The sequence below is a fragment of the Protopterus annectens genome, chromosome 8.part0, assembly GCF_019279795.1.
Source record: "Protopterus annectens isolate FY-2018-M chromosome 8.part0, PAN1.0, whole genome shotgun sequence".
NCBI lineage: Eukaryota > Metazoa > Chordata > Ceratodontiformes > Protopteridae > Protopterus > Protopterus annectens.
Window position 1 is genome coordinate 1,567,866,373 of NC_056741.1, and position 27,427 is coordinate 1,567,893,799.

Consider the following 27,427-nt stretch of genomic DNA (forward strand, 5'->3'; position numbering starts at 1 on the left):
TTCCAAGGTCTCCCCAGAATACCTGTCTGAGGAACCACCTAGGAAGAAAACTTGTAAGAGGAAACATGTTGACTCCCCTGATGAGTCTATTACATTAGACACTAACCTCGAGGAGTCAGAAGGGTTCCCAAGTCGTCCTCTGATGATATCTCATTCGCAGATATCCTTGAGATTCTAAAACAGAGAGGTGGCTGGCCCACCACATCCCCTTCTGATGAGGAGTCAGTGTACCTGAAGGCTTTCGTGTCTCAACCCTCCGCCTCTTGAGTGTCTCCTCCTTTCGACAAGCTACTGAATTTAGTGAGTCGAAAGGTGTGGAAATCTCCTGATTCTGTGGAACCAGTTCCTAGAAGACCAAATAAATTTTTGCAGCACCCCAGGTCAAAGACTTTCTTGCTAACGGTGTTCCAGTAGATGCCATGGTGGTGGCAGCAGCCACCAAAAAGGAACTTGCTGAAACTTCCTCCGCTGTCTATCCACTGAACAAGGAGTCTCGAATGGTGGATAGGTATGGGAAGCATGTCTTTTCTTCAGTGGCTTTTACACTTCGATCGCTGAACTACCTGTCCCATTTCACAAAGCTCCAGAGAGATCTCCTAAAAGAACTGGGAGATACTCTACAGGATAACATATCTGATGTGGTATCTCAGAAGGTCAACGCACAGATGTCTACCCTAAATTCTGTTGTGAACTCCTCCATGAGGCTGATTTCGTATGCAGTGGATGGAGCGAGTAGGGCAGCGGGTTCAGGAGTCTCTCTCAGAAGACACTCCTAGATGTGTTTGTGTAACTTTGTGGAGGCCTTTAAGTCTACGTTTACCAATGCTCCCTTTGATGGATCCTCATTGTTCAGAACCAAGGTAAAGGACACACTCACCAGGTGTGAGCAGAAAGGAAAACCCTGTCTGCCATGGGAGTCCATTTTTCCATCCCTTCTAGACCCTATCCCAAAGGGCAGAAGGGCAGCAAAATGTGGTTCAAAAAATCACAGAGGTTTTTTCAGGACACATAAGGTAATTCCTTCTCCAGAGGCAGAGGAGGAGGAAATAATGGTAGACGCCACCCTAGAGGTAGGGGAGGCCCGCAGAACCAGGGAGATCATGATTCCTTTCATGGTCGTCCCTATCAGCGCTCCTGAAATGAGGCCTGATTGTGCATCTGTGGAGCCAGTTGGGAGTCATATTTCTTTATACCCGGAAGCCTGGCACAACATCACTCAAGACAAGTGGGTATTAAAGATAATTACCAGAGATTACCATATTCCCTTCTCTTCTCCACCCCCTCAGACCAGATGAATCCCAGATGTGCCACCCAATCACAGGGATTCAGCAACTCTAGAAATCCAAAAGTTGCTTGTGAAGAGAGTCATCCAACCCATCCCCACAGACCAAGTAGGATTAGGGACTTACTCCAGATTCTTTTTGGTGCCAAAAAGAACAGGGGACAAGAGACCCATTTTGGATCTCACAAATTGAATGAATCTGTACAGAAGTCCAAGTTCTGTATGGTCACCTTACAGTCAATACTCCCATTGTTTGGGAAAGACATTTGGATGTGCTCCATAGACCTTCAAGATGCTTACTACCCATCAAAATGGACAGGGCATTGAGGAGTCACTTACGCTTCCGGCTGGGAGCCAGTCATTATCAGTTCCATGCCCTGCCCTTTGTTCTCACCACAGCCCCCAGGGTGTTCACCAAATGTATGACAGTTGTTACGGCTCACTTGAGACATCAGGGATTCCAAGTGTTTCCATATCTGGATGACTGGCTCCTGAGTGCCACCACCAGGCATCTACTGTTACAGGCCAGGGACGCTACCATTTCAGCTTGCCTGCAGTTAGGAATTACAGTAAATTGGCAAAAATCTGCATTGTCACCCTCTCAGCATGTGAATTTTATTGGCGCTGAAATAAACACCATCTCAATGAGGGCTTACCTTCCCATAGAAAGAATTCAGAGTCTAAGGGAACAAGTCTTGAGCTTACTTTCTCTAAGAAAAGTCAAAGCAAAGGTGGTGCTCAAACTGTTAGGGACCATGGCTTCCACAATAACACTTGTTCCATTAGTCAGACTGCACATGAGGGTCCTGCAGTGGTTACTTTTTGCCCAGTGGTCACTGCAGTACCTACCTCTGTCTCACCCCATCCTGATAACAAATTTGTGCAAACAGGATCTTCGTTGGTGGACCCAGACCAGCAATCTAAACACAGGCAGACCATTTGTTCCTCCCCCAGTTGCCACTGTGACCACAGATGCCTCATAGATAGGCTGGGGGGGCATTATCTAGGGAGAACAGTCCAAGGCACATGGCAAGATCATGAGGTTCATTTGCATATTAGTGTCTTGGAGATGAGAGCAGTGCTTCTAACGTTGCAAGCACTTCACAGCTTTCTCCCTCTAGGGACGATTGCAATCCACTCGGACAACATGTCAATGGTATGGTACCTAAACAAAAAAGGAGGAACCAAATCTTACCCCCTCTGCAGAGAAGCCCTTTGAGTATGGGAGTGGGCAGTGTCTTCCCAGCGCTTTCTGATAGCAACGCACATCCCGGGGAAATCCAACGTCATAGCCAACAGGCTCAGCAGGGCTATTCTGATGCCTCATAAGTGGTCTCTGAACACATACATTGCGGAACAAATTTTTCACAAATGGAGTCAGCCTTGCGGTGATCTCTTTGCCACCCCTCTCAATGTCAAATGCAGCAGCTACTTTACCCTGATTCCCCCGGAAGAGGAAGCACCAAGAGATGCACTCGTTCATGATTGGCCCTCGGGATTTCTCTATGCTTTCCCTTCCTTCCCCCTCATATTGAAGGTAATTCAGAAAGCAATATCCTCGGGAAGCAGAATGATCCTAATTGCTCCTTACTGGCCTTGACAGATTTGGTTCCCCTTCCTCATCTAAAAGATGAACCGTGGACTCTGGATCCAGTGCCAGATTTACTGACACACATGTCAGGTGCATTCCATCACTCTCTCCACACCCACAACTTGACAGCTTGGCTGCTCCAGTTCCATCCCTAGTCAGGCTTCATGACTTTCCTCCCGAGTTTGTGCACATCCTGTCATCTTCTCACAAACCTTCTACCAGGAAAATTTATACCAGTAAATGGAAGAGATTCTCCTTTTGGGCCCATGAGAGAAACCTTGATCCTTACACAGCTCCCATTTCTGCTATTTTAGACTTCCACTCGCTGTTATTCAACCAAGGTTCAGCAGTGGCAACTATTAAAGTCCATTTGGCAGCCATTTCCACCTTTCATGTTGCTAATGAACCTAATCTTATGGCTCATAGGCTTTGTAGAGCCTTCCTGAAAGGGACCACTTTGTTAAGAGCCCCAGTCATGGATCCCATGGCTCCATGGGAATTTAACTTTGTTCTCCATAAACTTACGTCAAGTCCTTTCGAACCTTCAGCAACATGTGACCTCAAGTTTTTAACTTGGAAATCTATATTTTTAGTAGCTATCACTTCTGCAAGAAGGGTCTCTGAACTGCAAGCTCTTTCCATTAAGCCCCCTTATTTGGTGTTTCATAAAGATAGGGTCTGTTTGTGGACAAACCCTTCCTTTATTCCTAAGGTTTCTTCTCAAGCCAATATTAATCAGTCTATTGAATTGCCTGTGTTCTTCCCTAATTTTTCTAACAAGGCAGAGTACAAATTCCCACTAATTGGATGTGCATAGACAGTTGTGTTTTTATCTGGACAGAACTAAAGATTTCAGAAGGTCAGATCAGTTGTTTGTCTCCTTTTCAGACTCTAGGAGGGGCCTTCCAGTTTCTAAAATCATACTATCTCACTGGATTTCCAGTTACATTTCATTTGTCTATTCCTCCTGTGATAAAGATCTTCCTTTCAAGGTGAAAGCTCATTCTACCAGGTCTGTGTCTACCTCGGTAGCTTTTTAGGCTAAATTCCCAATAGACAACATTTGTGATGCAGCAACATGGGCTTCAACTCACACATTCATTACTCACTACAAATTGGATAGGAACAGGTCTTCCTTTGGTTCCACAGTACACAGGAGCATTTTCCAATGAGCCACCCAAGATGAAGGTGCTTGGGATGCTGTCCCAAGTGTAAGAATGAAGGTGAGATAGGACTACAGAACATAAAGAAGTTATGTACTTACCATAACATTCGATGTTTGTAGTCCATCTCACCCTTCATTCTTACGAACCCTCCCTCCTGCCCCCTCCTTGAGGACCTGGGGGTAGAGTGCCTACAGATTTTTTGTTAGTCCTTTTGATTTGGTTTGTTCTTTGTCTCTGTATTTTTCTCCTTGCAGCAAACAAGATCTGGGGAATGTTAGTGATGCATGATGGGATACCTCCTAGCCACGAGCCAACCAGAAGTTTTTGAGCTACAGTATGGCCGAGACAGAGCTGAGGTTCAGCTCTAATCCCAAGTGTAAGAATGAAGGGCGAGATGGACTACAAACATCAAACGTTATGGTAGTACATAACTTCTTTTTTCTAGTGTGAGTGTAGGGTCCAACTATGTTATATAAATTGAATCATTTGGAGAAAGTTGGCATGCCATGAGCATGGAGTACAACAGGCACCTCATGTGATCTGTGGCACTGTGTAATCAGTTGTTCTTTAGAGTTTCTGTATATATATATATATATATATATATATATATATATATATATATATATTAAAATATTTCAAAGTACTGTTAATAGGTTCTTTTGACTATTCATTTTAATAGAGTGTAGCAGAGAGAAAGAATAGGGATTGGCAAGGAAAATTGCAAGGAGTCCCATGTGGTCAGCTAACATGTTAATGCAGTTAAAGAATAAGGCTATCAGATCCAGATGGGACCTTATTTGTCAAAATTATGGTTAGCATATTTCTGGGTTAGAAAAAGCAGAATCAGCTGTATGTGCTGATTTTAGTTTCGATATTGAGAAGGGAGCGGAGTGTGGATGAGTCTTAAGCTGGGTGTCTGCTCCAGTTGCGAATAGAATGCAAAATTTCATGAGTGGCTGTAAAGGCACTAGGGAAATGTAGTCTGTAGAGGCCGTGGGTTTATAGCTATATTAAACCTAAAGAGGTAGTAGATGATGGTTGTTAGGAACATTTATCTTTTTATCTCTTCCCTAGCTGCTGCTGTTTGTTGAACATTGTTGTAAGGTTTTAAAATCTTGTGCTAACAGTGATCACACTAAGCATTTTAGGTTGCCGGAAATGTACCGAACATGTGGGTTTTTATTTTGGGTATATTAAGTTTTGTTAAAAAGTAAAGCATGAACTATCTGTCCATCTTAGATGGGGTTTAGTTTGGATCACTTTGAGAAGTTAGGTAGTTTTTGAATGAGATGTTTTTTGAATTGAATATTGGCGGGACACAGGGTTGTTGGAGATAACCAGCCATAAGATAAAAGTTTAACTGGGCTGTTACTGGGTCTGGCAATTGTATGAATGTTTAAGAAAAGTAAGTGTAAGGCAATTCCTTGCATGGTCCCTGGACTGGGACAGGCCTGTACATGATCCACAGCTCAAATGGGTTTTATTAGGTTATGTAGATTAAAAGTTGTCATGGAAGAATTTTGGCTTAAGATATAGAGTTGGAAAAATGGGGCAAACAAAAGATGGTGGGTAAACATGGGCTGGGGGTGACGTTACAAGAGTGCTGGCTGGCTTATTCGAGTAGTGATAGTGGTAAAAAAGTTGTGGGCTAGAGCAGCCCTCCAGGAAAATAATTTCTTCATCAGTGAGTTGGCATCAGAATAAATTTGGTGGGCTGTGTGTTTAATAGGGTAGGTTAGTAACTATAAGGCTGTGTCTTCTATTACGTTTTGTTTGTGGTGCTGAAAAAGACAAACCCACTGCTAAATCAAACAGTTGAAACCTTAACCTAGGGCCAACCCACATTGAATAATTAAGCATGGGGCATAATGTTAGTGCATAATAAAGTGGTTGTGTATTAAAGGTAAAAATATTAGTAGTGATAAGAAAAATGAATATAAGTATATATGTAAACATAAATAAAGAACTATTTGGTTGATGTTGTTAATGGGGAGGTTAAGAGTAGTAAATAAGTTCAGCATTAAACAATCCTTTCTAGACTTTAACATTGTGTAAAGGTGGGCAAAAAAATACCTTAATTGATAACAACACATGGGATGCTAGCTTAGATTTATTGATGACATTTTCATCATTTGGAACAATGATGAAGAAAAACTCCAGTATTTTTGCAACCACATCAATAAATCAACAAACGTTCTAAGATTCACTGCCACCACATGCAGCTGTGACTCTGTCAGTTTCCTGGATCTCTGTGTCAGCAAAACAGACTCAGGGAACCAATTGACCAATGACCTTTTTAGAAAACCCACCAGAGTCAACCTACTACTACTACACCATGAGGGCATGCACCCTTTTATAACCTAGATGAATGTTATCAAATCCCAAGGTCTCAGAATGGCTAAGACATCCAAAGAAATCAAAGGCTTTAAAAAAAACATGGTGGACCTTGAGAGAGACTTCTTAGGCAGAAGATGCATCCAAAGACTCATCACGAATATTTTTAACCTCACCATCCGCAGCAAGACCATGCATCCCAACTACCCTGATCTAACACTTAAAATCAAGAAATCCAACTTTAACAAAGACAAAATCATCATGATCCTGACATATTCCATGGACTACAAAGAAATCATCAGTGCCATCAATGACAACTAGTATATCATCAATAATACCTCCCTGAATAAAATCCTACCTGTCAAACCACAGTTCACTATCTGAACAAACAGGAATACAGGGATTTTGTTGAAAATACTGAGATCATCCAGCACTCCAACCGCCCAACTGGCACATTCATCTGTGGTCCCACAGACTGTAACTACTGTTGGTATAGGTTCATAGGTTCATAGGTGTGTACTAGGCTAATAGTCCTGGAGCCTTTACAAACCTAGCCCATAGGATTAACCTGATATCATGTAGTTCCCCCGTGCCTCTGTCGAGTAGAGCCACTGGAGTGATCCCCAGGGTGAATTTTCTATTTCCCATCCACTCATCAATGTTTCTCTTGAAGAGGGCCAGTGAGGTGCTCTGTTTGACATGTATGGGAAGTCTGTTCCATACCAAGAGCAGTCTCTGGGTTATGAACCTGTCCCTCTAGCACGTTCTGTTGATTATGGTATAAACATCAGTCCCGAGTCTTGAACCCAGCAGCCCGTACACCATAATCAAAGCAATTAACCAGTAAGCAATGCAAGATGTAAATAATCAGCCCTTGCAAGTTTCGAACGCAGGACCCTGCATACCATAGCCACAGCAATTTTCCACTAAGCCATCTGAGTATAGGAGTAGGGACTCAGGTTTCTACTGCCCTAACATCACAAAATACCACCGGAGTAAATTTTACGACAGCTGCAACACAGAAACCATTGATGTGATGTTCTCTTATCTCTCCTTCATTCTTAACTGGTTGGGTTCGGAACCAATCCTCAGTTCCGACTTTGCCTTATACAAAAGTTTGAGGTCTTCCACTAGCTTGTGGCTGTAACCCTATCCCATCATACTCTAGGAAGGCTCCTCAGATCTCGTTTGCCACTAAACAAGATTGGGTGTTTCCATACTGGCTCTGGCTAAGTGGGAATTTTTTTTCCTTGTTTGTTGCATATTTGTAATTTTGCTATTTTAGATACAACTTCTAGAATGTATTAGATACGTTAGTTTTTAGAGTGTTCACTGTTGTGTTTTTTTGCTTCTGGCCATCATTTTTCCTCTAGGCTTTTTTTTCCCTTCCCTATCCAGTTTAACTTTACTCACCTAAGCCCGTTTTAGTGTAGAGGGCATCTTTTGGCTTATTTTATTAACAGCAAGCTCATTTAAATGAGAAGGTTTTGTGAAGTGAGATATTGTAATTTTTACCTCTTAACTTTAAGCAACAGCTCATTTGAATTAGAGGGCTGCCGTTGCCCATTTCAGTTAGAGGGCTCCTTTTTTCAGCTTCTAACTTTAGGCAGATCCGTTTAAGTTAGAGAACTGACCCCTTTCTGCTGTAATTTCTAAGGTTGCTGTGCTGGGTTTTTTCTCTTCTTGTTTGTTCTTAAAAAAACAAATATAGTACTAGCCTTAGTTTTATTGCTGTAGTGGTTAGCTATTCTTATTGCTGTTGTTGTCATTGTTGTTATATACAAGCATGTCTAAGGAACCTAAAGAAACTAAACTCTCTGGATTCAAAAAATGTGGAAAGTGTAACCAGAAAATGTCTCTCACTGATGGTCACACTTTTTGTATATACTGCCTTGGAGCAGTTCATTTACAGGAATACTGCTCCATTTGTCACTCATTCACCCATAGAGTGCTGCTTGAGAGAAAAAAACAAACTGATTGTAAGAGGTTTGCTAAGGACCCCCTTCACTGAAGCTCTTGAAGAAGGTCAGGTTACTTCTAAATCGACCAAATCTCCTTCTTCTAAGTCCAAGAAGTCAGGAAAGAGGTTGTCTCCTTCTAGTGGTCAAGCAGAGCCAGTTAAAAAATTGACAGAAGTAGGATCTCCAGAACTGAAGACTGCTGGGTCCAAAAAATCTACTTCATAGGCTCCTTCTGTGTTGGTGCTGATGTTGTTTCAGTTACAGAGACAGTGCCCGGAATTGGAGTTGGTTTCTCCTACCTTGAGATGCCCTTTGCTGCAATCAGCTAGATCTCCTGCTCCCTCCTCTTGGTCCTACAGGAACCTTTCTGATGATGAGGTGGTGCGGAGGCTTCTGAGGACAACAGTGCTTACCAAACTGTTGTTGACTCCAACCCAGAGGGATTCAAAGCCGACTAAGACTTCTCCTTCACCATCGATTCCTCCTCCAATCCGATCTGGGACTTCGGAACCTGAAGGTCTCAAACTGATTGTAGTTTAACTGATGGAGCCGACACCTACCCCAGGATTTTTGGTTCCGACTACTGCTCCGATATCCTCGGTTACATCTGAACTCGAGAAGTCTAGGAGTCAGAGCTCTCCTGTTTGGTCTGGGGAGGGGAGTCAGGTTGGATAGTTGTCAGATCCAAACTTGCCTCTCGGGGCTTCGACGTGGGTGAGCTCTGCTCCTACATCTGCCTCAGAGCCAAACCCTTGGTTCTGGAGACGCCCTCTGGTTCCTTGAAGTCAGGAGTTTCTTTGGATCAGGGGTGGGGAGCATTCGAGGTGATGAGGAGAGTGCTGTCTCCACAGACAGGTCCACTCTCAGGTCGAGACATTCTTCCCCCAAAGGCAAGGATGTCTGCCTCAGCATCACTCCTTCCACAGGGACATGGAGACTCCAAGCCTCAGGATGTCCCACTGGGTGAAACCATTTGTTATGGAACATCTCCAGATCACCCTTCTGAGGAGGTCCCTCGGGTGAGACTATGCAAGAGGAAACATTTAGACTCCCCAGAGGAGTCCATCACATCCAATACAGACCTTGATGAGTCAGAAGGGTCCCTACGGTCACCCGCTGAGGATGTCTAATTTGCAGACATCTTAAAAATACTTAAGCAGAGAGGTGGTGGGAAGCCCATCAACCCTTCTGAGGAGGAGTCTGTATACCTGAAGGCTTTTGGGTCTCATCCTTTCACCACTTGGATGTGTCTGCCTTTCAACTAACTTATGGACCTAGTTTGTCGAAAGGTATGGAAGTCTCCAGACTCAGTGGAGTCCATTCCTTGGAGGCCTAATAAATTCATAACTTTGCCTATGGACAAGAACTTTCTTATGAAGGGAGCCCCCAGAGTGTTCACCAAGTGTATGGCTGTGGTCACAGCTCACTTGAGAAGCCTAGGATTCTGAGTGTTTCTGTACCTAGGCGACTGACTCCTAACCGCCACCACCGAGCATCTACTTAGAAGCGAGAGACACCACTTTTCAACTCTGCTGTCTCCTAGGAATCATGATAAATTATGAAAAATCTGCCTTGTTGCCATCTCACCGTATCATTTTTATACGGGCAGATCTAGCTACAAACAAAATGATGGCAAAACTTCCCCCCAAAAGAGTTCAGATTCTACAACATCAGGTCCAAACCCTACTTTCCAGGAAGAAATTACAAGCAAGAACAGGCCTGCGAATTTTGGGAACCATGACAGCTGCAATAAACTTGATTCCATTAGAACATTTGCATATGAGAATCCTTCAATGGCTACTTTTCACTCAGTGGTTCATGCAGGAGCTACCCATGTCTCACCAAATTATTATAACAGAATCTTGCAAGAAAGACCTTTGTTGGTGGCTTCACTCTGCTCATGTGACTCTAGATCGACCATTTGTTCTCCCACAACCTTTGGCTACAATGACCACAGACGCTTCTCAGGTAGGGTGGAGTGGGCATTACCTGGGGAAGATAGTCCAAGACACTTGGCAGGTTCGCGAGGCTCATTTGCACATCAGTGTCCTAGAGATGAGACCAGTACTTCTAGTGCTGCAAGCACTTCAGTACTCTCTTCCACTAGGAACTATTGCAATACAGGCAGACAACATGTTGGTTATGTGCTACATAAACAAACAGGGAGGAACAAGATCTTACCCCCTTCATCGGGAGGCCCTGAGAGTATGGCAGTGGCGATCTCATCCCAATGCTTTCTGACAGCAATGCACAGCCTGGGGAAAACCAGCGGGATAGTAGACAAACTCAGCAGGGCAATTCTGATACCTCACAAGTGGCCCCTAAAGCAAGAAGTAGCAGGGAAGATCTTCTGCAAATGGGGCCAACCTTGCTCCAACCTTTTTGCCATGGCGATGAATGCCAAATGCAGCAGTTACTTTGCCCTAATGCCCCCTCTTTGTGAGTAACCAAGGGATGCGCTCATTCACGATTGGCCCTCGGGTCTCCTCTATGCCTTTCCTCCAATCCTGGAACATTATGGTGAGTACATACCTTCTTTTTTATAGAGCTAAATGCCATTTGAGCCAGGTGTTCTACATTGGAAAGACTATTAACAAGCTCAAGACAAGAACAGCCAGACATTTCACTGATGAATGTTACAGCATCCTTACTAGCGCTTTGGCAAAACATGACAAGGATTAGTCTGGTTGTGACGATAGGAGGTACTGCCAGATATGCCAGGAGAAGTGAGGCAATGGATATGTAACATATGCCAGCACAGCTAGCAGGAATTTTGTAAATAATTATATGTAATTTATATATCAAACTGATTTGTAAAGATGCTTGTATTGAAAATGTATCTGTGATGTTTGCTTGTGTTAAAATGTATCAACAGTGTTCTCTGCTGGAATAAAAAGAAATGTACATGTATTATTGTAACTGAATAAAATGTATACATTGTAACAGCATATACTGGGAGAGAAGAGGTTAATCCACCTGACTTAAAAAAAATATTCTTGAAATTAAATTACTTTATGGGTTAAACCATAAAGATGTTATCCCCCAGTTTTGAATGGAGCCAGAGATACAATGTCTATATTAGAGAATAGGTTGTAGCTCCTGTAGGAACAGTGGAATGGTTTTATGACATCCAGCAGCTGCACCACATCTGACAATGCTCTATCTGTGTGTATGGTAATACGTGGGTGCCAAACCTGACAGCGTCTGGCAGTGGGTGATGCATGGGAAACAGAAGTCAGATGACCAGATGTATGTGATGTCATTCTGTGCAGAAATAATGTTTTAATATTAGAGGAGACTGAAGTCTCAGCAGCATTCTGTATTCTGTTTTGGATCTGACAACAAGGACCACTCACCCATCTTGCCTTGCTCTATTCAGTAAGTAGGAACAGTAATTCTTTTAGTCAGTCAGAAATAGAGATTGAGACTAGCTAAATATATCACAAAATGGGAGGAACGCTGGTGGGAGAGTAGGCAGGAATGGATGTGAGGGGTGTGGCCTTACTCCGGTTTTAGCAACAATGAAAAGTGACAACCCTATATTCAGCACCATGAACAATACTTAATAAAAGTCGTGGGCTTATGATTACTAACCCACCCTATTAATCACAGAGCCCACCCCATTCTGGCTTTGTATTAGTGTAGTACCTCACAGGATGCGCAATACCAAGTCCCGCCTAAACCCTGTCCACCGTCCAACAATTGGTGACGTCTTAGTAAATTTAGGTAATATTCATACTGATGGCAGCATGAATATTCATTGTCTATTCATAGTTCACCCTTTTCTTCAATGTAGTGCTGTCTCGGAGTTTGTATATTTAATTAGCGGGGGGGGGTGTAGGTGGGCCTTCCCCCTCGCAAAAACCAACAGAAAAAAAATAATAGCATTATAACTACTACTATTTTTTCCTTCATTTCTGTAAGGGAGCTGCACCCCTACACGCCCCGCAAATATACCAACTCTGAATTCACACTTCATTGAGGAAGAGAGAAAAGTATGAATAGACAATGAATATTCATGCTGCATCTGTGTGGCTGTCAATCATGCATGTTTCCCATATGACGGCACACCCCTTTCACCTGTCAGTCACTAAGAATGTGCCCACATCTGCTCAGAAAGGCCTGCGAGGTGCTACACTAATGCAAAGACCTTCCATTTCTTCTGATACCAACTCGCTGATGAAAAAATGATTTTCCTGAAGCACTGTTCTAGCCCACTACTCTTTTACTACTAATGCTACTTGATTAAGCCAGCTGCCACTCCTGCAATATCACCCCCAGCCCATGTTTAACCACCATCCATTGTTAGCACCTTTTGTTTCAACTCTGTATCTTAAGCCAAAATTCTTCCATGAGAGCTTTCAATCTTCCTGAACTGTATAACCTAATAAAACCCATTTGAGCTCTGGATCACATATAGACCTGTCCCAGTCTAGGCAGCATGCAAGGGAGTGTCTTACATTTTCTTTTCTTAAACATATATGCAATTGCCAGACCTAATAGCAGCCCACCAAAACTTTTATTTCATGGCTGATTATCTGCAGCAACCCTGTGTCCCTCCAGTATCCATTTCAAAACCATCTCCTTCAAAAAGTACCTAACTTCTCAAAGTGATCCATGCTAAGATGGGGGACTCATGCTTTACTTAGCATCAATAGCTCGATATACCCAAGATAGAAACCCACATGTTCAGCACATTTCCAGCAACCTAACATGCTTAGTGCAATCACTATTAGCACAAGATTTTGAAACCTTACAACAAGGTTCAACAAAGAGCAGCAGCTAAATGTTCCTAACAACCGTCTTTAACTACCCCTTTAGGTTTAATATAGCCATAATTCTACCCTGGCCTCTACAGACCACATGACCCTGGTGGTTTTAAGCCCACCCATGAAACTCTACATTCCATTCATAATCAGAGGAAACACCTAGCTTAAGACTCATCCACACACTGCTTCCTTCTCAATACCAAACTTAAAATGAGCAGACACAGCTGGTTCTGTTTATTCCCTTCCAAAAAGTATGCTAACCATAATTTTGACAAATAAGGTTTCATCTGCATCCAGTAACCTTATTCTTTAACCTCATGAACATGCTGGCTGACCACATGGGACAGCTTGCTATTTTGCCTGTTAATCCTATTCCTTCTCTCAGCTACCCTCTATTAAAAGGGATAGTCAAAAGAACCTATTAACAGTACTTTGAAACATTAAAAAAAAAAAAAATATATATATATATATATATATATATATATATATATATATATATATATATATACACACTGTAAAAAACAACTGATTGCACACATTTCTGCAGAACACACTAGGAGCCTGTTGTACTCCATGCTCAAAGCATACAACATTTCTCCAAATGGTTTCATTATATAGTACAGTTGAACCCAACACTAACTCACACTAGAAATCATAATTAGGCAGATCAGAAGAACCACAAACCTGGTGAAAGTGTTGATAACTAGTTTGTGATTGGACAAACAATAATCTGGAATATTAATATGGGAAAAATTATACTTTTTGAGAAAATAAAGCTATAAAGCCCTGATGACTTTCACCAAAAGGAGATTTTAAGAAAATGTTATTGTGATTTGTTTGAATTATCTATCTTGGTAACTTTAACATATAAATGTTGAAGAGAGTATAATTTCGGTTTAAGTTGGATGGATATCAAGAAAGAACATACCTAATTGCCACTCAACCACAAATGGGTGGGGAAATCCTGTAAAGGTTCCTGCCCACTGGTGATGTGACATCACCATTAGCACTCTCCTGGAACAAGCACCTCCCATACGACACACCCACTTTTTGTAAATAAAGTTAAGTTATTATGATAGTCACAAAGGGTATTTAAGGTGATCCTACTCTCTCAAGTTCTGTCTAACAATTTGGATGTGTGAAAGGTGTCCTGAGGGATTGGAACCTTGACAGCTGTTTACATGCTATGCAGGCTATAAACCATGTAGCTTAGACAACTGTAGCAGCGATCACTTGAACATCTACCGTACCTTCCTTTTTATTCACAACTTCGACAAGTTTCTTTTGTAAGTTGGATTTTGCTTTCTGCTATTTGGAATGTTGAATGACCATTTTCCTCACTTCGTATAGATACATAGGTGGTTACTAGGCTACCGGCCCAAGAGCCGTTTTAAGCCTAGCTAAGCTTACCCCATGTGTCAGCTCCCTAAGGAGTTTTATGGTTACAATATAGGCTTGTATACATCAAGTGTTTACAGTTTGCCCTTGTCCATTATGGACATAAGTGCCAAATCAGGAATAAATTTGCATTTTTCATTCATTAGTTCAAGTTACACTTGAATAGGATTATGGATTAACTTTGCTTCATATGGATCAGAAGCCTTTTCCAGAGAAGGAGTTAACCTTGAGACACATACTTGTCCTAACAACATGTCTTGTGTTTGTTGTAGATGAGGTTCGGGTCCTTAGATTAGGAGTTACTGATTCTATTTTGTGGATGTGCAACAAATCCATCAATGTGGGAGCAGATGATGCCTTGTAGGCTAGGCATAGCTTGCCATGCAGCATTCTTTAGGAGACTGAGTACAGGCATGGTGCTTTGAGATGATCTAAACAGGACTTGTTGTTTATTCCTTGTATTCTTTTTGTGCAGAACCGCTGTGGTTTCTCAAAGTGTTTCCAGTGCTTGGTCAGATACATGCCAAACTCAATGACTGGTTTGATGAGAGCTGGTACAGTGGGACAGTGACCTCCTTGGACCTGGATGCCATGTTGCTTATAAGTTATGTAACGTAGAATGATGTTCTTATCATATTAGACCATGTGTTTCCTGTAGTAAGGCTTTCCACATAACACACTTGATTAGTAAAGACAGCGCTTAGAGTACAAAAGAGGTTATAATCCCTCTATACTCAGCACTCATCTGGCCCATAATTGAGTATAATGCCCCATTCGGCATGTATTGTACAAAGCACCTGCAACAACTGGAGAGATCTCAGAGGTTTCTAACAAAGAAGATCAAGGGGCTCCAGCATGTGCCTTACACAGACTGACTAAAGTCCTTGTCACTATACTCTGTATCATATAGTCGTCTTAGAGGAGACTTATGCCTGGCCTACACAGCAATCCAAGACTCAAACCTAATGAACTTGCTGCATATTAGTAAATCAAACGGGACTCTGGCTACCCATTCTAGTGACCTAAATATGGCCTGCAGCTTAAATAGGACATGCTGGAGGGGACAGATTTATCTCCCAGCAATTGCCCCTTCTTTGGAACAGGCTACCAGTTCATGTGAAACAGAGCACCTCTATGACACTGTTCAAGAGGAACCTAGACAAGCAGATGGGTCACCGTAAATTCTTACTGGGGAGAGCACCCACAACCCTCCTGGACATGGACAGTTATCACTAAATGCAATCTTGGGTATTGACTACCATTTCTGTGGTATTACATTGAGATGAAACGGCTAGGCTTAAAATGACCTCAGGGGTCAATAGCCTAATAATCTCCGATGATCCTATGATCCTATATTGGTCAAAGATCAGGTTACTGTCAACATGCATTCCAAGATCCTGAACGACTGGGTCTACTTTTAGGGGTGTATTAGCAATTTGGTAATTTCCAGGGGTGGCTTTCTTTTTCGCATTGAGTTTTAGTCCATGGCTGTAGCATCAGTGTTTGTTTACATCAGGCTGTCTTGAAGGGTGTATGTGTCTTTAGGAGGATTCAATGACCATGCCTAGTTTGCAATTATTTACAGACTTGGTCAGCCAGAGGCCCTTAATGGTTGCCCTGACTTCAAAGAAGTAGATGCCAAAAAGGAGAGGCCCCAGCACCAATCCCTGCGGGACTCCACTATAGATTGGCCTCTTTATGGTGATGGATTTCCCTATCCTAAGTTCTTGTGAACTATTAGTGAGCCAGCTGGCCATCCATTGAGTGGCATATGAGATTATGCTTAATTTTGTAAGTTTATCTACAGTTGGAGAGACCTGCAGCTGTAGTTGGTGTTGAAATGTTGGGAGGTATTTTCTGGGGCGTAATGCCTTTTTCATACTTTGGTTTTCCTTCTTTTCCCTTCTTGAGTTTTTTTTTTGACTGCTTGCTTTACTTTCTTGGGGATTCAGGTGCCTAGGTAGTGACACATTTCCCTGTTGTAATGTACATTTGGTTGGGGACCCATGGCTGAAGTGACATTTACCTGTAGAGAAATATGGCTGACTGCAAATTCCCTGTGAGCAAAAAAAAGCACACACTGCCATGCTCATAGCTTTAATGATCAATTGCATGGAGGCCTAAGACATAATGAGTGCTGTGCTCAGTTTACAATACATGCTTTTGCAACTACAATACGCTACTGTAGTCATATTTATGCTCCAGTATGCATTTAAAGTAATGTTACCTAGACACTGTGAAAGAGGTACTGGTCCACACACACACCAATTATAAAGGCACTGCTCATTATGCACTGCATTTTTACTGCTACTGACATGCCCACTAGCCAGCCTGCTGCTGATGCCTGCCATGCTGCCTGCTGTCTTTTGTTGCCTTAGGGAACCATGGGCATTATTTACCCACTGTGCATTTGGTTATTAAAGTTGTGGGCAATGTGCCATATTCTTCTTTTTGCTCACAGGAAATTTGCAACAGCCATATTTCTCTGCAGCTGAATTTTACTTCAGCCATGTGTCCCCAACCAAATGTACAACAGGGAAAATGTCTTGTTCCTTAGGTGCCTAAACCCACTTCCTTCATGAGCAGTGTGGGTTTTTTCTTGCTTTTGTTGCTGCTTTTCATGCTATGATCCATTTCTTTTTCAGTGAAATATTAGGCATCATTTTTGGTATGCCTCTCTTCCATGTCTTTCATTCTTCTAACCTGTATTGAGATTTGACATGATGTAGTGAGTCTGTTAGCTGAACTGTCTATTGGTTGAATGTTGTTCAAGATGAATAAGTGCCTCTGGTCCCCATGAAGTAATGTTATAAGAAGAGGCTTTATATGTTTTGGCTGTTTATGTGGGTGAATCGCAGTGCCTTAGCTAGTATAATATGAATATGGTAAAGTAGTGTTATCTATGAAGCTGTGTGGTTTTGTTACCTGACTTGCTTTCTAAAGAGAGGCTGATGTTCACTTACTAAGCTAAAACTTATACAAGAAGACATACATACTCCTGTTTATTTTCTGTATAAACTGTTTTGTCAGTCATAGTTTGACATCTGGGGACCCAAATTTTGTATGTGACATAAACAGAACATGTTGGGGAGACAGATACGTGTCCCATAGACTGCCCCTCCTTTGGAACATGGTTCCCATCCATGTGAACTGAGTTTGTCTATTACCCAATTTAAGCACAACTCAGATAAATGGATGGGGAATAGGAAATTTACATCAGGCGTGGCACCCATGTCTCTTATGGACAGAGGTAGCTTATTAATGCCTGGCCCTCAATGTCATATTTGGATGCAGGACACCATTACTCTTTCAGGAAAACTTGGCTAGTTCCCTAGCTCTCAAACTATGACTGACAAAACAATTTATATAGAAAATAAACAGGAGTCTGTCTTCTTGTGTAGGTTTTAGCTTAGGAAGTAAAAAAAACAATAACTCCATTTGGAGAAAATATGTGATGAAAAACTCATAAGTCATATTATTTGTTACATAGGATTGTATATTATAAAGGAGACCTCACACAGTTCTAATAAGATATTTAAAAGAGATATTAGAGATTACATGACTGAAGACACTGAGAGGAAATTGAATGATGTCTTAGTATGAGAGAGGGTGTTCACATTAGGTTTATAGAAGGAAGTAAGGATGGAGAGAAAAGGAGATTATAAGAGGATTGCAGGGTAGGGTGTTTTCAAATAGCTTAGGTGAATATGGAGGAACTTTATATGTCTAAATTGCATTGCCAGTTTGTTAAGATGCAAAAAACAAAGCTAGAGCCAATGCATTTATAAATGAACAGTAACCAGTTGACGTACTTGCATGTGGCTGTGATCAAAGAATTCCAGCAAAATTCCCTCTAAAATCATCCTTAGTCCAGTTACCAGAACCAAAAAAAAAACACTTTTAGAACAGTCTTTGTAAAGACAAAAGACAACTACAATTTAGGAAGTTAGAATTGAATGCTACTACACCACTTGACCCAACAAACGTTAAATGAGTTCTGATAGTACACAGCATTAAGTAATATTTTTAATTACACTCTACATGTTTCTCAGATTTTTGTATTAGCATGTTTTATTTCTGAACAAATGTGTTTCACTTGTTTTTAGTGTATTCTTAATTATGATACATTTTATTGGCTGTTTCAAGTCAAATTACTTTTTAGTTTCTTTCTGTTTAATGCAACGCTTTTACTTCATTTCTGATGAAGTCAAAATAATAAAGAAAAAAGTCCTAAACTGAAGTCCTAGCTGTCCCAGCATACCTCTTAACCTGTGAACATTGAACATTTCTTCACCATCCTTTAAAAACCATAGCAGTTTTAGAAAGAATAGCACTTTCTTATTTTTCAAAATACAAGGTCTTTATATTTATTTATTTATATTTATTTATTTATTGACATTTGTTAACCTGGAAAGTCCACTGGGTCAGTAACCCATTTTCAATGGAGGCCCGGGGAGAAAAGCTCCAATGTTAACAGTAAGATATAGACAGATGACAATAATTTTTAAATATCAAAATAAGCAAAGTTACAAGATTATAAAAATAAAACATATACAGGCAATATGAAAACTTATCAGTATGTATCAGAACTTCTATAAACTTTGATAACAGTTGGTAGTATAGTACAATAATGTTGAGTTGTTACTTTTGGCATTGCAAGAAAAAAAACATGGCAGTTCTTGCTGAAAAGCAGTTATAGCAGTAATAGTAGTATTAGACTGATGCTGTCTAGGTAAAAGTTATTTTGAGACTATGGAACTGGGCTAGTATTAAGTAGCGCTGATTTTATGGTGGTTTGTTTGCTTTACACTGGCATGTGAGGTTGTCAAGGAAGTAGGTTTTTAATGCTGCTTTGTATGTCTTTGTGCATTCTATCTGGGTAATGTGGGAGGGTAAGGAGTTCCATTTTTAGCAATGCTATGTGAGAGCAAGCATTGTCCAGCTCTTTTATTGGGCTTGGTTAGACTTAGTAGTAATTTATTGGAAGACCTAAGGGTGCATGAAGAAATATAAGTTTGTATTATTGATGAGAGTGCTGGGCAGTTATTTGGTCTATAAATTAGTTTATGGCCTAACATTAATTGGGTATAGCAAAGATAGTTTGGGAAATCCAACCAGTTCAGGTTAGTAATTGCTTGGCAGTGGTGTGAGCAGTTCTTAATACTTGGCGTATATCGAGGATCAGTCCTAAGACTCCTCCTAGTCTCACTAGGTCTTATATAGTTAGTGGTAGTGAACATTTGTATAGGCTTGGTTTATCTATTTAATGAAGTATGCACCCATAAAAAGGTCCCAACCTATGTACCCATAAAAAGGTCTGGACTTTATAAGGAGCATTTTAAATACAGAATGAGCAAAGTGAAGTCTGAGGGGCAGAATCTTAGCAGTTAAGAGGTATAGTGCCCAGTGATTTTTTTTTTTTTTTTTTTTGTGATCAAAGAATTTATCACTACTAGAACAGCTATCTGCATTCAAGTGCCAAAGATGTTGATATTGTTGAAAGAAAAAGAATGATATGTGAAAACTGATGCTGAGTATCTTTTGTTATGGTGAAGTCTGTATACAATTATACTAGTCAGATAGTCTATAATGTCTTTTTACTGCTACTGAAACCAAAGCTGGTACCTATTCAAAGAAATAAGACACTTCACCATAACCTGGAATAACTATCTTAACTTCATTTAAAGTCTGTTACTCTCTACTGGAATTTTTTCTTAGCTTTAAAACAGTCCATCATCATACAGCTTCTAACAATACCTTCCCTAAAGTCCCATAAGAACCTCTGGCCTCTCTCCACCCTGTGCCGTCTTGCAAACAATTTTGAGAAAATACTTTGCAAACAGTTACTGAAACATATAAAGAAATATAGACTATTATCAGATAAGCAACATGGTTTCAGAAAGTCCTTCCGGACAACTACTGCATTACTTACAGCCCCAAATTCAATATATAGTAACAGTGAAGGACTTATCACTGCAGGATTTTTTATAAACATGACCTTGGTATTTGAAACTTTTAACTATAACCTAGCTTTCAACAAATTGTTAAGGTTCAGCTTTGGCCAAAACACTATGAAATGGTGTGAAAGCTATCTCCATAACGGAACATTTGAGATGCTCTCTAATAACTTATCTACCCATTATGTTCTTAATACTTGGCGTATATCGAGGATCAGTCCTAGGACTACTCCTAGTCTCACTGTTCATTAATGATCTCCTAGCAGACCTCCCTTCATTAAAAATCATATTCTGTGCAGATGACATTGTCTTACTGCAAGCATATAAATGTCTTTCTACTGTACAAACTCATCTGCAGCAATCCATTAGCCACCTTTGCCACCGGGCCAACTATAATAAATTACTGATCAACTACAATAAAACTATTGTTATGTCATTTCCCTTACCTTGAGAAATCCCACAAGCTACTACCTGTAACTGTCTTGGACATTAAAAATAATATCATCACCTTTGTCACCCTTGATCCCCATCTCATGTTCTGTAGTCACACTGACAAAATCATAAACAAAGTTCTATCCCAGCTAAAACTCTACTACAAGATTTCACACCTGATCTCCCCAGTAGCTATAATATCGTTGCCCAAAGATGTACTACTTCTCAAGCTGGAATACGGTCTACCCATACTGACATTTCACTCTTCCTATAGCACATACAGTTTGCAAATTACCAAAAATAAGATTTACAGATTTGTACTGTCTGCTGACTCACACTCTCACCAATGCTGTTTCCTACATAAACTCAATTGGATACCAGTTACTGAAAGATTGACCTACTTAATAGGTACCTTGTTATTCAAGGTACTAAATGAGGGATAATGTCCCCCTTTTTTATTTTATTTATTTATTTTATTTATTTTACATTTGTTAACCGGGAAAGATCTAACTGGACCAGATCTATTTTCAGTGGATACCCGGGGAGAAAAGCTCCATGTTTGACAAGAATGTTGTTGTTGTTGTGTCTTTCGGCTTTTCCCGGTTAGGGGTCGCCACAGCGGAACTCCGGTCCGCTAATGATTGGCAGTAGATTTTTCGTGCCAAGTTGCCAGCTCTGATGCACAACCTTCAAAGAAGGCACGCCCATTCACTTATGTCTCCACTCAGAAGACGCTTTAGCTAAGAATCGAACAGGACAATGTCTTACTGTGAGGCGACAAGGCTACCGCAGCACCACCACCGCAGTACAAGTAAAAATAAACAAAAAATAAGCAATACAGTAAACTGTAGGACAAGTAAATAATAAGCAAAAAATACATATGAACGAATCTAGCACAACACTTCATATAGGGTTACATGAGAATAGCAGTATCTTACAATATCTGTAGACAAAATATTACAAGAGAAGGTAGAGACTACATTTGCTATTAATAGATTGTTTACATTTTCTAGTAAGTGTACTGAGAAAGAGGTAAAAGGCCAGTGTGGCTTGATAGGGAGTGTGGAAGCGCTAGTGAAAAATAATATTAAGATTGTTGTGGAGGAGGAGTGTGGATATAGTAATTTTCAAGTAATACGTGGACAGAGCCAGTTTTTCCTGAGATGTGGTTTTAATAGTTTTTTAAAGTTATAGTTTGCTGTTGTTGAGGTTATATTAGAAGGAAGGTTGTTCCATTTTTTAGCTATAATGTGGGAAAAAAGGGCTTTGCCAACAGTGTTGTTTGCAGATGTGATACTTAGGAGAGGTTTGTTTGATGAGCGGAGAGGGCGACTAGGAGAGTAGGAGGTTAGTAGCTGTTGTAGGGCTGGAGTTTTCTATGGGTAGTTTATGATGTAGGCATAAGTAAGATGTAAGTAAGATCGTAGGTGAGGGAATTCTAGCCATTGTAATTGTTTTAGTACTTGGCAGTGATGTGTTTTGAAAGGAGAGTTGTTAGTAAACTTGGCTATTTTATTATAACATGACTCTAGTTTGTCCAGAAGAGATTTTTTGATATGTGTCAGTATTGGAGCAGCGTATATAAGTGTTGATAGGAGGTGAGTTTGTGCTACAGTGAGTCTTGCTTTGTCTGTGAGGAAGTTTTTGTGTCTATAATGGGTTCCCATTTTTTTATGAACTTTCTGGATAGTTTGAGCTATGTGCAAATCAAAGGATAGGTTGTTGTCTATTTCTATCCCTAGGAGCTTTGTATGGGTGCATGGGGAAATTATAGTTCCGTTTTTAGATAAGGTGGAAAAATCATTGGGGGTAGTTTTTGTTTTGTTAGGGGTGAACAAGAGAAGTTTTGTTTTGTTGGGGTTTAGGATAAGTTGGATGTCTGTGATCCAAGCTTCTATAGAAGAGAATGATTCTTGGGCTTGTTCTAGTAAGATGTTGCTAGATGAGGCTGCACAGATGAGTGTCGAATCATCTGCGTACTGTATTAGTGAGGCTTGTTTTGAGGTGGTATGTAAGTTGTTAGTAAAAATAGAGAACAGAAGGGGGCCTAATATGGAGCCTTGTGGTACCCCTATAGAGTTTGGGAGAGGGGGGGGTAGTTGATTTTGCCATTGCACAGATTGTTTCTTATCTGATAAATAACTTTTGAACCAGGAGATAGTGGGTGAAGTAAAGGATAGTGAGTGGAGGGTATCCAAAAGTTTTGGATGTGAGACCATGTCATATGCCTTTGACAGGTCCAAGAAGATTGCAGATACATAGTTATTGTTGTTTCTCTGATAGTTAATTTGATTGGTAAAGGAGAGAAGGGCAGAAGTTGTACTGTGGTGAGGTCGGAAACCATGTTGGGTGTGGGAGAGAAGATTGTTTGTTTTCAGGTATTGCATGGTTTGGTAATGTATGCATTTCTCTAAGAGCTTGGATAGGGGGGATAGTATAGCTATAGGCTGATAGTTGGAAAAGTTGTAAGATTTTCCACCTTTATGTAGCGGTATAATGTAGGATATTTTCCATAGTTGAGGTACATATGCTTCTTGAATGGATCTGTTTATTAGGATTAATACTGGGTAGGGTAGGATAGGGAGTCCGCTGTGATTTTTAGGAATTTTGCAGGTATTCTGTCTACTGCCAGAGTAGTGGGCTTTAGGATTTAAAGGAGTTGTTTAATTTTAGATGTAGGGACAGGTGAGAGAGAAAGATGGAAGATTAGTGGTACTGAATGAGAGGGTTTCAGCAATTGTGGGTGATGAGTTGTTGGAGTTTTGTATTTGGTTGGACAGAGATTGGATTGAGTTTATGAAATAACAATTAAACTGGGAAGCTATATCAGTGTTGTTTTCTTTGAAGGTGGAAGGAGTGGGGGTAGTGATAGTGCCAGGTTTCAGAAGGGAGTTGATACTGTGCCAGAACTTTTGGGGCTTGTTTGGGTGTTTGTTTTATAGATCTAAGAAGTAGTTTTGTTTGTCTAGTTTAGTATGTTTTTTTAGCTAGGTTCCTGAGTTGATTATAGTTTTGTTTAGTTTGAGAGGTGTTTTCTTGTTTCCATTTCTTCCAGGCCTTATCTCTAGTTTTTAGTAGGGCCCTTGTGTCCCTACTTAACCAGGGAGCATAGTTAGTTTTTGTTTTGATTTTTCTTTCTGGTGCAATGGAGTTTAGAACTGAAATGAATGTTTTATTAAAGTATTCTATTGCCTTTAAAAATATTACTCCCTGTTAGGGAACAAGTTTACTCACTTTGAAACTCCCATCATGATATCATCATTATTACTAGGTCCCCCTTTAGAACTTTATTGGGTGAACAGGCTTTCTCCACACTAGGCCCTGCTTTATGGATCATACTTTCTTCTGAAATAAGGTTTATAGAATCACAAATAACCTAAGCCAAGGCATAAACATCACTCCACAGATAGCATTGTGCACTGATGTAGGTACTTTGCAGAAAGCAAGATATCAGATCAGCTGTGGATGCGTAAAAACTATTAGAAACTACCAGTGAATGAATCAAGATTGCATGCAAAGAAGCATAAAGATGTCTGCGTTCTGGAAGGTCTCAGAATTAGAGATGAGGGGAAAGTAAACAGTATGCGAGAGATTTAGAGGTTGAAGTATACATCAGTCCTAAGGAAGTTTTCCTTTCTGGAGAACTGAGGCCTGAGATAGGCTGCTAAGATGAGATAGGGTTAGACTGTGAAGTTAGTGGTAAGTCAGTCAAACCTGGGGTAAGTAGGTGGGGATTCAGCAGACTGATAGTGGCTAGGGCAGATTCTTAATACCAAGGGACTATAATCTGTTACTTTGACTGGAATATCAGCCTTCTTTTAGCAGAATAATATGTACAGAATACTTATCAGTGATGGTAGATTTATTCAGGCAGGCTGTCAGAGTTTGTTTGGAGACATAAACATTTGATGGTCATTTTTCCAGATGTGTTTCCCACCCCTTATTGAGCATATAAGCCCCTTAGAGAAGCTTAATTTCAGTGATATCATAATTAATCAGAATAAAACAGTATTCTGATAAAATCATTTTCATTCCCCTTTCTGACCGACTTGCTAGTAGATAAACAGAATATGTGTAAAAAGCATGGAAAAATCTGAATTGTATGGATTAGATGTTTCATCATTCAAATAGCTCAATGTTGGTTAATAAAGGAGTACTCATTTCATGCCTTCATATTTGCAAGTTAAGATATTTATAAGATTCTTAACGGAATGGTATCATAAAACATTACCTGTAGAAATCTGCTGCACCTGTATGTTCATTCTGATAACGAATAACCTTATTTACTGCTTATTGGATGACTGAGCCTACAAATATAAAACAGTCATTTGTTTCCTGCAGGTACCATAACCACTTTGGCACTTCTCACTGTCATCCTGACAGTCTCAGCTCTTGTGCTGAAGCCCTCACATTATGTATTAAATCCTATGAAATGCTGGATGCCAAAATGGAGGAGTCTTGGGGAATCTTACATACCACCTGAATACGTTCTTATGAAGGATAGGTAGGTATAATTAGGAAGATCTGTATACTGTAGCAAGTATTGTGCATCGTATTACATCATGCAAATTATAGAAAGTTCTGTTTTACTTTACTTTAAACCCAGTGAATAATTATACAAACCATGTTACATCAGTTTTGGAGAGCAGAATGTCACAGCACTAGGTGTGGTGCATTAAGCAACACATAGTACACTACCTGAAAATAGCAACTGAATGATAAGATACATATGCTGACAAGCATCAGCTAAATTTAGCTCAGTCAAAAGGGGTTCTCACTCGGAAAAATGTTTTCATTCATTCATTCATTCATTTTACCATTACTCACTTAATCCAGTTTAGGTTGGGGGAGGCAGAGTCTGTCCTGGCATAGTTATAGATACATGAATTATTGTGTGAAAGCAACTCCACCACCTGAGCTTTGTGCAGTTGATTATAAGATTTTTGTCTTTGATAAACTGTATATTAACAAAATGTAAAATTTCCAAGTTAAACAGCATTTTCAGTTCTTAGGTTAATGAGTCATTTAGCTGCTAAGTATACAGTGTTTTCTGTTGTTTATTACCTTTGTTGGATATCTAGACCTCTTTTGCGACTGCTTGAAATGTATCACTGCCGTCCCCATTACTTCACTGTGTTAGGTTCTCATGTCAGTTGCCATTTATTACTTATAGCTGAGTCTGTATTTCACATATTCCTGTATGATTGCCCAAAGTGCACCAGATAGACCAGGTCACCACTGAAAATAATGCTGTAATTCTCCAGCTCTGCACGCCCAGTGAACAGATAAAAATAATGTAATGTAATATAGTGCCACATTTCATCATCATATTCAGAGCAGAAAGGGAGTATAGTACAAGCCTGGTAGGAAATCAGTTAAGAAATTTAATGTACTACTAGTGTATCTCTAATATACTGGTTTTGAAAAAAAAATTCACATGAAATCCATCTGCCTTTAGTGTGACATCACTGCATAATACTGTGTAGGACTTTGAGTAGGCTAATACTTGATTTTTTTTCTCCTATCTTTTAGTCTCCTTTGGCAGCTACTGGACTATGGTGCAGTACTGTCTGGAGTGATAGGAGAAAAATTCTGCAGTCCAGGGTGCTATAAATGCATGTATGTACATCTCCCAGAAAACTGATAGTGTGAACTGTGACGATTGGGGAGAGAAGGGCGAAGGCTGCCAGCCTAGTCAAATAGAATTTGATATATAATTCTGGCATTTGTAAATAAATGTGAAATACAGGCATGTTTTCTTGAATGTAAAAATACTGTGAAACGTGGAACTGCAAAAAATGTGACAACACTGCACTCTACTGGCTTTGTGAAGCATGTTGTGACCCTTTCATATTAGAATTCATTCCAGTACAGCTGGATGAAGGTTTCATGCCCATTGTTTAAAGCTAAAGTTTATGACCAGAATTTAGATGTGGAATGTGCTTTATTGCTCTGGTTTCTTTTAGAATATACATGTGAAATGTCTTCTATTGTTGTATAATTCTGTGCAGGTGTTAGATTGCTAAATAATGCAGTTTGTGGCCTGAGAACTCAGATCAGGTGTTAAGATGATGCAATATGAATACTGGGAAAACCTAAGTGTCAAAAATGATGTAATTTGGGAGGGCCTTAGAGACATGTTTGTGAGTAATGTTTAAATACTATTTCTCACAAGAGACTTGAGAGCATTTTGACTTTGGACATCCAACTTATCAGCAGTCTGCCTTATGCTCACATGTAAGTTTTAGCACTGTGATTTCTTGTAGGAATAGTTCAAGCTAGTAAGGATTAATTAGGTATTTTTCTTTGAAATCAGACCTAACCTACTTTATTATTTTATGTTTTTGTGTGATCTCTGAACTTTTAGATATCTCTGTGGTGTAGTAGTTTTGTCTTGTGTTTTAATTATTTATTATTAAATATTTTTAAAACTTTCCACCTGTGGCTGGTTTATGTAGAGATAAGCTCTAGAGTACATTACATATTTATAGAGGTTATCGTAATAGGCCACTCTAAAGTAAGTCTTGACCATTAGTC

General features: G+C 40.2%; 1 protein-coding gene across 1 annotated transcript in view; it reads left to right on the forward strand.

The window, feature by feature from the left end:
* The window catches only part of LOC122808514, a 1,519,214-nt gene that overhangs the window by 481,516 nt on the left and 1,010,271 nt on the right, over nt 1-27,427 (forward strand). The window contains exon 8 of the mRNA XM_044079469.1: nt 25,232-25,394. Coding sequence (XP_043935404.1) covers nt 25,232-25,394 — 163 coding nt within the window. The remainder of the gene's footprint in view (nt 1-25,231; nt 25,395-27,427) is intronic.